Source organism: Rhamphochromis longiceps, linkage group LG9, assembly GCF_057381845.1.
Source record: "Rhamphochromis longiceps isolate RC_006_pf linkage group LG9, R_longiceps_female_GT1.1, whole genome shotgun sequence".
Classification (NCBI taxonomy): domain Eukaryota; kingdom Metazoa; phylum Chordata; class Actinopteri; order Cichliformes; family Cichlidae; genus Rhamphochromis; species Rhamphochromis longiceps.
Window position 1 is genome coordinate 11,255,671 of NC_140565.1, and position 14,112 is coordinate 11,269,782.

The 14,112-nt window shown below is 40.8% G+C and overlaps 2 protein-coding genes and 1 pseudogene across 4 annotated transcripts in view; 1 reads left to right on the plus strand and 2 right to left on the minus strand.

Moving 5' to 3' along the window:
- Positions 1 to 14,112, minus strand: part of LOC146661737 (uncharacterized) — a 275,594-nt gene that overhangs the window by 164,193 nt on the left and 97,289 nt on the right. The window lies entirely within an intron of this gene.
- On the minus strand, positions 611 to 2,377 carry LOC146661755 (serine/threonine-protein kinase pim-3-like; annotated as a pseudogene).
- LOC146661756 (transcription factor 7-like 1-B) lies at positions 2,226 to 13,999 on the plus strand. Of its 3 annotated transcripts, XM_085418306.1 has the most exons (7): positions 2,226 to 2,364; positions 5,101 to 5,257; positions 8,904 to 9,115; positions 11,586 to 11,682; positions 11,852 to 12,008; positions 12,402 to 12,452; positions 13,964 to 13,999. In XM_085418306.1, the coding sequence occupies exons 3-7, from the start codon at positions 9,091 to 9,093 to the stop codon at positions 13,982 to 13,984; spliced, it is 351 nt and encodes a 116-aa protein (XP_085274432.1). In that variant the 5' UTR covers positions 2,226 to 2,364; positions 5,101 to 5,257; positions 8,904 to 9,090; the 3' UTR covers positions 13,985 to 13,999. The 3 variants fall into 3 exon arrangements, with proteins under 3 accessions (XP_085274432.1, XP_085274430.1, XP_085274431.1); XM_085418304.1 differs by lacking the exons at positions 11,586 to 11,682; positions 11,852 to 12,008; positions 12,402 to 12,452; positions 13,964 to 13,999 and adding exons at positions 4,835 to 4,931; positions 5,651 to 5,701; XM_085418305.1 differs by lacking the exons at positions 11,586 to 11,682; positions 11,852 to 12,008; positions 12,402 to 12,452; positions 13,964 to 13,999 and adding an exon at positions 4,835 to 4,931.

A 14,112-nucleotide genomic window follows, 5' to 3' on the forward strand; every position in this document is an offset into this window, starting at 1 on the left:
TACCAGTATCCGGTGTTCTGACATAATCCTTGAAATAGTAATAACACAGTATCCTCAGCAAAGATGAATTAAACAAGTTTTATTTTAATGGAAGTTTACTTCAAGTCTTCAGATTTTTACTGTCTTTTATTTGATTACTTTAAAGTATATGATTACATTAGAGTAATTAAATAAAGACAGTTTTGATGGAGCTCCTGAGCCAGCCCAAGCTCTCTATGAAGACGAGGAAAAACTCCCCTGGGGGGGCCAGACTGACGGGAAGAAACCTCGGGAAAGCCCATTCAAAGAGAGATCCCCTTTCCTGGGATGGCTGGGGGGGGGTTACAGGAATTCCAAAACACTGAAATTTAAAGTGGGCCAATTAAAAAAAATTATTTCCTGAAAAAAAGAAAGGTAATTCATACATCACACATAAATGATAACGTCTGAATTGTGTGTGTTTGTGTGTGTGTGTGTGATAGGCTTATCTCAGCCAAGTGTGATGCTGTAGCTCCTCCAGCGTCGGCCGCGTCTCCGGGACTTTGGTTAAACACGCGTCCAAGAAATCCCGGCAGTCTGGAAAGAAAGGAAAGAGAAAAAACATGAAGATGATAGTTCCAGTGGTCCAAGCCATCAGTCAGTCTTGAAGTGTGACGTTTTCTTACTTTTGGACAGATGTCTTTTGAATTTCAGGCGCTTTTTGAGGAAGCTCGTGGTGTTAAAGTCCCCGGCATGAAGCGCTTCGTACAGAACCACTCCCATTTGCCATACCGTGGTGGGTCCACACCTGTAGCAACTGCGCCCGTACCACTCGGGAGGGGAGTAAATTTCTGTACCTAATAAACAGACACAATTGCAATTTCTTCTAAAACAAAAGGCGAAAATTGTGACATCTGTGAAGAGCAAGAGCAGAATATGTTACCATAGAAGACGCGGTACTGCGACTGCTCCTTAACAAAGCAGCTCAGTCCAAAGTCGATGATACGAACACGCGGTACATCTGAGCCGGTCTCAATTAGAATGTTCTCACTCTTGATGTCCCGGTGAAAGATGTGTTTATCCTCCAGGTGCTTCGCAGCATCAACCAGCTGCTTCAGAATGACCTGGAAATAGAGCAGGGCGATATGACCAAAAATATTTATCACGATATACATTTGAAAAGTTGTGATAACGATATAACTGACGATATAACTGACACTAGACAAAATACTTTACAACGCCACAACTTTATTAGTGCAAAAAACCCCATAAATGTATTTTCACTTAAACAAGCAGCTGTTTTTTTTATGTGCATTAAAGTTATATAAAAATGTAACAGTGCAAATGCAAATTCCTCGCTGACAGTTTAACCAAAAGGCATTTCCAGTGGAAATTGGCCGACATATCCTCAGCATAACCATGTAAAATATCCACAAAGCTTAAAAAGAGGTTATACACACACAATACGGTAATATCACGTTGAGGTGCAGTACGTATCACTCCGCGAGGCGCCTGCCTACGATAGCCGTAATGCTCCGACAATCCATCGAGCGGTGCGGCTTTGTAGCTTAGCAAAGTCGCCGTGTACATAAAATCGTTTTGAGGTCAGTAAACACAACCAGAATTCATACATAAGGCACACGGGATTATAAGGGGCACTGTCGAGTTTCAGAAAAATCAAAGGATTGATTTTAAGTGTGCCGTATTTTCCAAACAACACGGTAATAACGGCGGCCCGCTAGCATGCGCTACCAAAAATCGTGCTTTGTTGTGTATCTGACGGACGAAAGCTAAACCAGTTCCACACCACTAAAGTTGCAGCATTTTTACAAACCAGTTCTGGTTCATCCGTTTCATTCAACGATCCACTTTTGCTCTTCTCTTTCTGCGTCACCGCCAACTGCGTATGTAAACATAGGCACTGCGCATGCGCGTTTTACCTATTCTAGCGCGATATTTCATTTTCCTATCGTTGCCCAAAATTACACCGGTATTACCGTGAATGGTATGATATAGCCCAGCCCTATCTGGAAACGATGAAAAAGACAATAATCAATCAATGGGTTAATGTTTCTCTAATACTCTGTGCTTTGATTGAATGATGTACAGTCTAAGACTCTTCTAAGGCAAGTCAACTTGCCTTGGCCTTGTCCTCTGGCAAAAATCCTCCATTTTCTTCTATGTATTTATCCAGGTCCACAGCGGGGACAGGTCTCTCCATCACCAGGATCAGCTCTCTGCCAAAGTCAAACCACTCCAACAGAGACACTGGGGCTGATGTTTCCACTGATCCATCTGCTTCAGCTGCAAGCTTCAGCATGATGGCAACTTCCACTGACACATTCTTCCCGTTATCATCCTGAAATATTTCAACAAAGTGGATGATGAGGCACAGACGTTCCACAGGTGAACGCTGCATGCAATCCACTAATGTAAAAACAATTCAAGTCTTGCACATTTACCTTCACTTTGCAGTACACTTTCCCCTTTGGGATGTGTTTGATGGCCACCTAAAAGACACAGGGCATTGATGAGCATTTCCTCAGTATGACATCATTAAAGGTGTAAAACAGCATACATCTCAGCTTACGATATTATCCCTTATCTGCATTACTGCCTGTCTTACTACCACCATCTGAACACTTACTGGTAAATGATCCTTTATGCGGTAGCCAGCAAACACTGCTCCACAGCCTCCTTCTCCAAGCCGGTGCTCCTCCACGTATCTTGCTTGGAAGTCACCTAAACAGACAAACACAAATTGGGTTTTACTACAGCTGTCACACAAATTACTCTCTGCTGTACCCTAAATGTTCATTTTGCTCTTCACCTGAATATAAAAGCTAAGCTGCTTGCTACTTACGTTTCTGTTCAGCCACTGACTTTTTGGCAACGGTTTTGGTTTTGTCCTGGTCCACGTTCTTTTTCTTAGGTGGGTCCCTGGTGTCTCCCGCAGCTTTCCTTTTGCCAGCCTTTTTGTTTTTACTGCAGCTCTCTGAAATCTCTATGCTGCAGTCTGCAGATGTGGAAAACACCAAAAGCACATCAGCTTATTAGATAATAGACACAAATATCTCCCAAACACTAATATCTTCAAACTAGCAACCAGATGTACACTTAATCTACCCCTCACTCAACTAATTAGCCTACCTTTACCAGTGTCCAACCAGGAAGATGCCTGCCCCTTGTCACCGCTCACATGCTCAAGAAGTTTACGCTTTTTTGCTGTATTGGTTGTCCCCGCTTCATCTTGTTGGACCTTTCGCTTGACTCCCCCGACCACATGAGCATCTGAGCTGGTGGAAGGACCAGCCTGCTCAGTGACCCTCCTTCTTTTTATGGGGGTCGTTTTTTCAGGACTGGCCTTTCTTTTAGCCATCCTGCTCTTACAATCTATAAACAACAACAACACATTAGTGAAAAAGAGCGCTCGACATCAGGACTAGAAGGATTTTGATGTCATTGAATTTTAAATTAGTATTGCTTACAATATAATAACAAGTTTATCCTTTTGATAAAAAACACACCAACACGAGTGGACCATACTAGGTCTACTAAGTCTAGATACTGATGACACTTGTTGCTCTGTTTTCACTGCTCAGTCCAAGAATAAACTTGTCACATTATTTTACCAAAAGACAAAGTGCCCCAGTAACCTTTCTTTGATTAGACATGTTGCACTCAGGTTAGTTTCAATCAAAACCAGGATTTAAATCCTCTAAAAATGAATCATTTTATACACAGAGCCTCAACATTGTTAGAAATGTACATTCTGTTATTTAGGGGATTTTATTTTTTACTTACTTTGATCTCCTGGATCTTTCTTATCTGCCTCAGTCGTAACTTTTCTTGTTTCCTTTTTCATCTTAATTTTTAAAATAGAAAATGTCACCTTAATGAGTGAATAGTCCTTCAAATGTCTGGATGCTTGACTTTTCTAACTAAGCTGTATAAGTCAGTTCTGTAAGTGAGCTTTAAAAGTAAACTCCGGAGTCTATGGCAACACAACATTAGAACCTTGCCTTTTAGTGACATCACTAAAAGGCAAGTAGTTTAAAGAAAAACACTCTGGCATTTCATATAATTCAGTAATTTCACATTAAACTTTCTTTCATTATCCTTTCATTATTTGTTTAAAGACTTGATGTGTGGATGCTACTATGAAGACTTCTAGTTGAGCAAACACTAATAAACACTGACTAGTTTATCTGAGATAAAATATAACACTTTTTTATTAAGTCAGTGTTAACTCTGTTTTTTTCTGTTAGGATCATTCAATAGTATCAGAAGAGAAAAGAAAAGTATGTTTTGTTTTGTTTTTTTTCTTCAAGATCTGTTCACATGTACTTAGCAAGAGTGAGTACACAGCGTTAAAAAATGGTACTTAGTGTAGTGAGGAAGGCGAAAAGCAAAGCGAGCATATGAAGGTAATATTGAAGAAGGCGCAGTTTTGAAGTGGTGAAAGGCAAAGGCATGAGTGCAAGCGTAATAAAAGGTAATAGGAGAGATGTCGAGCAGGCGGAGGACTTGGCTGGAGCAGGAAAAGGCAAAAGGGGAAACGCGAGTGCACGTCTGAAACTTCTTCACTGTCAGTGAATCCTAATTCTTAAGACTAACTAAGAAGAATAAATCTATGTATGAATGTCGTTTTGAGCACATCTCCTCTTTCTACTGATCAATTCTTCCACCTAGTGGATAGATGATAGTATTGCAGCTTGTCTCGTCACCTGTTGTGTGTTTTGTGTGCTCCAGAACCTGCGTCCTGTTGGAGTACTGTACGTAAAACACACAAACACTGGAGTGAACACAGCTGCTGAACATCTCTATATTCATAACTTCTTCCTGTTATCTCATATGTCTCCCTTCATCTGTGTAGGAACGGTGTACAGATGTATGAGTATGTCACTCCTGCTCCTCCACCTAACACCTCCACTCCAAACTAAGTTTGCTCGGCTGCTTTGGTTCACTGATCTGCAAGTATCTGTCATTTGTTTGCAGATGTCTGCAGGAATTATTGTAATGATCCATTAATGGTGCCTGATTTCATTCAGTTTTACAGCTTGTCTCGTGTTTTTGAACTGCTTCCCTCACAGTTGTACACAGTGCTAACATGTGCTCTTACTCTGTGTTTTATTCCTGAAGAAAAAGAAAGTGCCCAGCCCAGCAGGATGAAGATGGGCCATACGTCAAGAAGCCGCCAAATGCCTTCATGCTCTATCTCAAAGAGCAGAGGCCAAAGGTCATTGCTGAACTCAACATCCCTGGAAATGCAGCCGTAAATGCAGTGGTGGGACAGAGAGTAAGTGTGTAACTCTACGTCTATTGCAGCATAACTAAGGGAGGATTCAGGGTCACCTGGTCCAGCCCTAACTATATGCTTTAGCAAAAAGGAAAGTTTTAAGCCTAATCTTAAAAGTAGAGATAGTGTCTGTCTCCTGAATCCAAACTGGAAGCTGGTTCCACAGAAGAGGGGCCTGAAAACTGAAGGCTCTCCCTCCCATTCTACTTTTAAATACTCTAGGAACAACAAGTAGGCCTGCAGAGCGAGAGCGAAGTGCTCTAATAGGGTGATATGGTACTACAAGGTCATTAAGATAAGATGGGGCCTGATTATTTAAGACCTTGTATGTGAGGAGCAGGATTTTGAATTCAATTCTGGATTTAACAGGAGAAATCTGCTCTCTCTTTCTAGTCCCTGTCAGGACTCTTGCTGCAGCATTTTGGATCAGCTGAAGGCTTTTCAGTGAGTTTTTTGGACATCCTGATAATAATGAATTACAGTCGTCCAGCCTGGAAGTAATAAATGGTAAATGCCCTGTATTTATATAGCGCTTTACTAGTCCCTAAGGACCCCAAAGCGCTTTACATATCCAGTCATCCACCCATTCACACACACATTCACACAATAAATGCATGAACTAGTTTTTCAGCGTCACTCTGAGACAGGATATTTCTAATTTTAGAGATGTTGCGCAAATGGAAGAACGCAGTCTTACATATTTGTTTAATATGTGCGTTGAAGGACATGTCCTGGTCAAAAATGACTCCAAGGTTCCTCACAGCGTTACTGGAGGCCAAGGTAATGCCATCCAGAGTAAGAATCTGGTTAGATACCATATTTCTAAACTTTTCAGGGACGAGTACAATAACCTCAGTTTGATCTGAATTAAGAAGCAGAAAGTTAGCGGCCATCCAGGTCTTTAAGTCTTTAAGACATTCCTGCAGTGTAACTCATTGGTGTGTGTTATCTGGCTTCATGGACAGCAGTGCATAGCAGTGAAAATTTATGCTATGTCTTCTAATGATGCTGCCTAGGGGAAACATGTATAATGTAAACAGAATTGGTCCTAGCACTGAACCCTGTGGAACTCCATAATTAACCTTAGTGTGTGAAGAGGACTCTCCATTTACATGCACAAATTGGAGTCTATTAGATAGATATGTCACAAACCAAACTGTACACTGGTAAACTGTTACAATAAAAAAAGACCGTAATTTTCTTTACTCTTCTTTATTTATGTAACTTTTGTTTTCACTGGCAATTTAGTATTAGGTTAGGACAAAAAACAAATTAGGAAGGTTAAAGACAGAACATTACTAGATTGTGGTTTTAATTAAAATGTAGCCTTTGACAATGCTGAACACATGAGAAGCTACTTTAAGGCATATCACCCAATTTGTAATATTGCTAAACATTTCTTAAGGCAGACGAGTCATGCTGGCTGGGTCAGTGTCATTTTTGTTGTAATTGATGTCTGGTTTGTTCTGTTCCCTAGTGATGGGTAGGGATGGGTACCAGTATCCGGTGTTCTGACATAATCCTTGAAATAGTAATAACACAGTATCCTCAGCAAAGATGAATTAAACAAGTTTTATTTTAATGGAAGTTTACTTCAAGTCTTCAGATTTTTACTGTCTTTTATTTGATTACTTTAAAGTATATGATTACATTAGAGTAATTAAATAAAGACAGTTTTGATGGAGCTCCTGAGCCAGCCCAAGCTCTCTATGAAGACGAGGAAAAACTCCCCTGGGGGGGCCAGACTGACGGGAAGAAACCTCGGGAAAGCCCATTCAAAGAGAGATCCCCTTTCCTGGGATGGCTGGGGGGGGGTTACAGGAATTCCAAAACACTGAAATTTAAAGTGGGCCAATTAAAAAAAATTATTTCCTGAAAAAAAGAAAGGTAATTCATACATCACACATAAATGATAACGTCTGAATTGTGTGTGTTTGTGTGTGTGTGTGTGATAGGCTTATCTCAGCCAAGTGTGATGCTGTAGCTCCTCCAGCGTCGGCCGCGTCTCCGGGACTTTGGTTAAACACGCGTCCAAGAAATCCCGGCAGTCTGGAAAGAAAGGAAAGAGAAAAAACATGAAGATGATAGTTCCAGTGGTCCAAGCCATCAGTCAGTCTTGAAGTGTGACGTTTTCTTACTTTTGGACAGATGTCTTTTGAATTTCAGGCGCTTTTTGAGGAAGCTCGTGGTGTTAAAGTCCCCGGCATGAAGCGCTTCGTACAGAACCACTCCCATTTGCCATACCGTGGTGGGTCCACACCTGTAGCAACTGCGCCCGTACCACTCGGGAGGGGAGTAAATTTCTGTACCTAATAAACAGACACAATTGCAATTTCTTCTAAAACAAAAGGCGAAAATTGTGACATCTGTGAAGAGCAAGAGCAGAATATGTTACCATAGAAGACGCGGTACTGCGACTGCTCCTTAACAAAGCAGCTCAGTCCAAAGTCGATGATACGAACACGCGGTACATCTGAGCCGGTCTCAATTAGAATGTTCTCACTCTTGATGTCCCGGTGAAAGATGTGTTTATCCTCCAGGTGCTTCGCAGCATCAACCAGCTGCTTCAGAATGACCTGGAAATAGAGCAGGGCGATATGACCAAAAATATTTATCACGATATACATTTGAAAAGTTGTGATAACGATATAACTGACGATATAACTGACACTAGACAAAATACTTTACAACTCCACAACTTTATTAGTGCAAAAAACCCCATAAATGTATTTTCACTTAAACAAGCAGCTGTTTTTTTTATGTGCATTAAAGTTATATAAAAATGTAACAGTGCAAATGCAAATTCCTCGCTGACAGTTTAACCAAAAGGCATTTCCAGTGGAAATTGGCCGACATATCCTCAGCATAACCATGTAAAATATCCACAAAGCTTAAAAAGAGGTTATACACACACAATACGGTAATATCACGTTGAGGTGCAGTACGTATCACTCCGCGAGGCGCCTGCCTACGATAGCCGTAATGCTCCGACAATCCATCGAGCGGTGCGGCTTTGTAGCTTAGCAAAGTCGCCGTGTACATAAAATCGTTTTGAGGTCAGTAAACACAACCAGAATTCATACATAAGGCACACGGGATTATAAGGGGCACTGTCGAGTTTCAGAAAAATCAAAGGATTGATTTTAAGTGTGCCGTATTTTCCAAACAACACGGTAATAACGGCGGCCCGCTAGCATGCGCTACCAAAAATCGTGCTTTGTTGTGTATCTGACGGACGAAAGCTAAACCAGTTCCACACCACTAAAGTTGCAGCATTTTTACAAACCAGTTCTGGTTCATCCGTTTCATTCAACGATCCACTTTTGCTCTTCTCTTTCTGCGTCACCGCCAACTGCGTATGTAAACATAGGCACTGCGCATGCGCGTTTTACCTATTCTAGCGCGATATTTCATTTTCCTATCGTTGCCCAAAATTACACCGGTATTACCGTGAATGGTATGATATAGCCCAGCCCTATCTGGAAACGATGAAAAAGACAATAATCAATCAATGGGTTAATGTTTCTCTAATACTCTGTGCTTTGATTGAATGATGTACAGTCTAAGACTCTTCTAAGGCAAGTCAACTTGCCTTGGCCTTGTCCTCTGGCAAAAATCCTCCATTTTCTTCTATGTATTTATCCAGGTCCACAGCGGGGACAGGTCTCTCCATCACCAGGATCAGCTCTCTGCCAAAGTCAAACCACTCCAACAGAGACACTGGGGCTGATGTTTCCACTGATCCATCTGCTTCAGCTGCAAGCTTCAGCATGATGGCAACTTCCACTGACACATTCTTCCCGTTATCATCCTGAAATATTTCAACAAAGTGGATGATGAGGCACAGACGTTCCACAGGTGAACGCTGCATGCAATCCACTAATGTAAAAACAATTCAAGTCTTGCACATTTACCTTCACTTTGCAGTACACTTTCCCCTTTGGGATGTGTTTGATGGCCACCTAAAAGACACAGGGCATTGATGAGCATTTCCTCAGTATGACATCATTAAAGGTGTAAAACAGCATACATCTCAGCTTACGATATTATCCCTTATCTGCATTACTGCCTGTCTTACTACCACCATCTGAACACTTACTGGTAAATGATCCTTTATGCGGTAGCCAGCAAACACTGCTCCACAGCCTCCTTCTCCAAGCCGGTGCTCCTCCACGTATCTTGCTTGGAAGTCACCTAAACAGACAAACACAAATTGGGTTTTACTACAGCTGTCACACAAATTACTCTCTGCTGTACCCTAAATGTTCATTTTGCTCTTCACCTGAATATAAAAGCTAAGCTGCTTGCTACTTACGTTTCTGTTCAGCCACTGACTTTTTGGCAACGGTTTTGGTTTTGTCCTGGTCCACGTTCTTTTTCTTAGGTGGGTCCCTGGTGTCTCCCGCAGCTTTCCTTTTGCCAGCCTTTTTGTTTTTACTGCAGCTCTCTGAAATCTCTATGCTGCAGTCTGCAGATGTGGAAAACACCAAAAGCACATCAGCTTATTAGATAATAGACACAAATATCTCCCAAACACTAATATCTTCAAACTAGCAACCAGATGTACACTTAATCTACCCCTCACTCAACTAATTAGCCTACCTTTACCAGTGTCCAACCAGGAAGATGCCTGCCCCTTGTCACCGCTCACATGCTCAAGAAGTTTACGCTTTTTTGCTGTATTGGTTGTCCCCGCTTCATCTTGTTGGACCTTTCGCTTGACTCCCCCGACCACATGAGCATCTGAGCTGGTGGAAGGACCAGCCTGCTCAGTGACCCTCCTTCTTTTTATGGGGGTCGTTTTTTCAGGACTGGCCTTTCTTTTAGCCATCCTGCTCTTACAATCTATAAACAACAACAACACATTAGTGAAAAAGAGCGCTCGACATCAGGACTAGAAGGATTTTGATGTCATTGAATTTTAAATTAGTATTGCTTACAATATAATAACAAGTTTATCCTTTTGATAAAAAACACACCAACACGAGTGGACCATACTAGGTCTACTAAGTCTAGATACTGATGACACTTGTTGCTCTGTTTTCACTGCTCAGTCCAAGAATAAACTTGTCACATTATTTTACCAAAAGACAAAGTGCCCCAGTAACCTTTCTTTGATTAGACATGTTGCACTCAGGTTAGTTTCAATCAAAACCAGGATTTAAATCCTCTAAAAATGAATCATTTTATACACAGAGCCTCAACATTGTTAGAAATGTACATTCTGTTATTTAGGGGATTTTATTTTTTACTTACTTTGATCTCCTGGATCTTTCTTATCTGCCTCAGTCGTAACTTTTCTTGTTTCCTTTTTCATCTTAATTTTTAAAATAGAAAATGTCACCTTAATGAGTGAATAGTCCTTCAAATGTCTGGATGCTTGACTTTTCTAACTAAGCTGTATAAGTCAGTTCTGTAAGTGAGCTTTAAAAGTAAACTCCGGAGTCTATGGCAACACAACATTAGAACCTTGCCTTTTAGTGACATCACTAAAAGGCAAGTAGTTTAAAGAAAAACACTCTGGCATTTCATATAATTCAGTAATTTCACATTAAACTTTCTTTCATTATCCTTTCATTATTTGTTTAAAGACTTGATGTGTGGATGCTACTATGAAGACTTCTAGTTGAGCAAACACTAATAAACACTGACTAGTTTATCTGAGATAAAATATAACACTTTTTTATTAAGTCAGTGTTAACTCTGTTTTTTTCTGTTAGGATCATTCAATAGTATCAGAAGAGAAAAGAAAAGTATGTTTTGTTTTGTTTTTTTTCTTCAAGATCTGTTCACATGTACTTAGCAAGAGTGAGTACACAGCGTTAAAAAATGGTACTTAGTGTAGTGAGGAAGGCGAAAAGCAAAGCGAGCATATGAAGGTAATATTGAAGAAGGCGCAGTTTTGAAGTGGTGAAAGGCAAAGGCATGAGTGCAAGCGTAATAAAAGGTAATAGGAGAGATGTCGAGCAGGCGGAGGACTTGGCTGGAGCAGGAAAAGGCAAAAGGGGAAACGCGAGTGCACGTCTGAAACTTCTTCACTGTCAGTGAATCCTAATTCTTAAGACTAACTAAGAAGAATAAATCTATGTATGAATGTCGTTTTGAGCACATCTCCTCTTTCTACTGATCAATTCTTCCACCTAGTGGATAGATGATAGTATTGCAGCTTGTCTCGTCACCTGTTGTGTGTTTTGTGTGCTCCAGAACCTGCGTCCTGTTGGAGTACTGTACGTAAAACACACAAACACTGGAGTGAACACAGCTGCTGAACATCTCTATATTCATAACTTCTTCCTGTTATCTCATATGTCTCCCTTCATCTGTGTAGGAACGGTGTACAGATGTATGAGTATGTCACTCCTGCTCCTCCACCTAACACCTCCACTCCAAACTAAGTTTGCTCGGCTGCTTTGGTTCACTGATCTGCAAGTATCTGTCATTTGTTTGCAGATGTCTGCAGGAATTATTGTAATGATCCATTAATGGTGCCTGATTTCATTCAGTTTTACAGCTTGTCTCGTGTTTTTGAACTGCTTCCCTCACAGTTGTACACAGTGCTAACATGTGCTCTTACTCTGTGTTTTATTCCTGAAGAAAAAGAAAGTGCCCAGCCCAGCAGGATGAAGATGGGCCATACGTCAAGAAGCCGCCAAATGCCTTCATGCTCTATCTCAAAGAGCAGAGGCCAAAGGTCATTGCTGAACTCAACATCCCTGGAAATGCAGCCGTAAATGCAGTGGTGGGACAGAGAGTAAGTGTGTAACTCTACGTCTATTGCAGCATAACTAAGGGAGGATTCAGGGTCACCTGGTCCAGCCCTAACTATATGCTTTAGCAAAAAGGAAAGTTTTAAGCCTAATCTTAAAAGTAGAGATAGTGTCTGTCTCCTGAATCCAAACTGGAAGCTGGTTCCACAGAAGAGGGGCCTGAAAACTGAAGGCTCTCCCTCCCATTCTACTTTTAAATACTCTAGGAACAACAAGTAGGCCTGCAGAGCGAGAGCGAAGTGCTCTAATAGGGTGATATGGTACTACAAGGTCATTAAGATAAGATGGGGCCTGATTATTTAAGACCTTGTATGTGAGGAGCAGGATTTTGAATTCAATTCTGGATTTAACAGGAGAAATCTGCTCTCTCTTTCTAGTCCCTGTCAGGACTCTTGCTGCAGCATTTTGGATTAGCTGAAGGCTTTTCAGTGAGTTTTTTGGACATCCTGATAATAATGAATTACAGTCGTCCAGCCTGGAAGTAATAAATGGTAAATGCCCTGTATTTATATAGCGCTTTACTAGTCCCTAAGGACCCCAAAGCGCTTTACATATCCAGTCATCCACCCATTCACACACACATTCACACAATAAATGCATGAACTAGTTTTTCAGCGTCACTCTGAGACAGGATATTTCTAATTTTAGAGATGTTGCGCAAATGGAAGAACGCAGTCTTACATATTTGTTTAATATGTGCGTTGAAGGACATGTCCTGGTCAAAAATGACTCCAAGGTTCCTCACAGCGTTACTGGAGGCCAAGGTAATGCCATCCAGAGTAAGAATCTGGTTAGATACCATATTTCTAAACTTTTCAGGGACGAGTACAATAACCTCAGTTTGATCTGAATTAAGAAGCAGAAAGTTAGCGGCCATCCAGGTCTTTAAGTCTTTAAGACATTCCTGCAGTGTAACTCATTGGTGTGTGTTATCTGGCTTCATGGACAGCAGTGCATAGCAGTGAAAATTTATGCTATGTCTTCTAATGATGCTGCCTAGGGGAAACATGTATAATGTAAACAGAATTGGTCCTAGCACTGAACCCTGTGGAACTCCATAATTAACCTTAGTGTGTGAAGAGGACTCTCCATTTACATGCACAAATTGGAGTCTATTAGATAGATATGTCACAAACCAAACTGTACACTGGTAAACTGTTACAATAAAAAAAGACCGTAATTTTCTTTACTCTTCTTTATTTATGTAACTTTTGTTTTCACTGGCAATTTAGTATTAGGTTAGGACAAAAAACAAATTAGGAAGGTTAAAGACAGAACATTACTAGATTGTGGTTTTAATTAAAATGTAGCCTTTGACAATGCTGAACACATGAGAAGCTACTTTAAGGCATATCACCCAATTTGTAATATTGCTAAACATTTCTTAAGGCAGACGAGTCATGCTGGCTGGGTCAGTGTCATTTTTGTTGTAATTGATGTCTGGTTTGTTCTGTTCCCTAGTGATGGGTAGGGATGGGTACCAGTATCCGGTGTTCTGACATAATCCTTGAAATAGTAATAACACAGTATCCTCAGCAAAGATGAATTAAACAAGTTTTATTTTAATGGAAGTTTACTTCAAGTCTTCAGATTTTTACTGTCTTTTATTTGATTACTTTAAAGTATATGATTACATTAGAGTAATTAAATAAAGACAGTTTTGATGGAGCTCCTGAGCCAGCCCAAGCTCTCTATGAAGACGAGGAAAAACTCCCCTGGGGGGGCCAGACTGACGGGAAGAAACCTCGGGAAAGCCCATTCAAAGAGAGATCCCCTTTCCTGGGATGGCTGGGGGGGGGTTACAGGAATTCCAAAACACTGAAATTTAAAGTGGGCCAATTAAAAAAAATTATTTCCTGAAAAAAAGAAAGGTAATTCATACATCACACATAAATGATAACGTCTGAATTGTGTGTGTTTGTGTGTGTGTGTGTGATAGGCTTATCTCAGCCAAGTGTGATGCTGTAGCTCCTCCAGCGTCGGCCGCGTCTCCGGGACTTTGGTTAAACACGCGTCCAAGAAATCCCGGCAGTCTGGAAAGAAAGGAAAGAGAAAAAACATGAAGATGATAGTTCCAGTGGTCCAAGC

Coding starts and splice junctions, on each gene's coding strand:
- LOC146661756 (XM_085418304.1), top strand. CDS start 2,340: ATGATGAGGCACAGACGTTCCACAG. Junction 5,258..5,650: donor ATGCAGTGGTGGGACAGAGA/GTAAGTGTGTAA, acceptor CTCTCTTTCTAG/TCCCTGTCAGGACTCTTGCT. Junction 5,702..8,903: donor GATCAGCTGAAGGCTTTTCA/GTGAGTTTTTTG, acceptor GTATTTATCCAG/GTCCACAGCGGGGACAGGTC.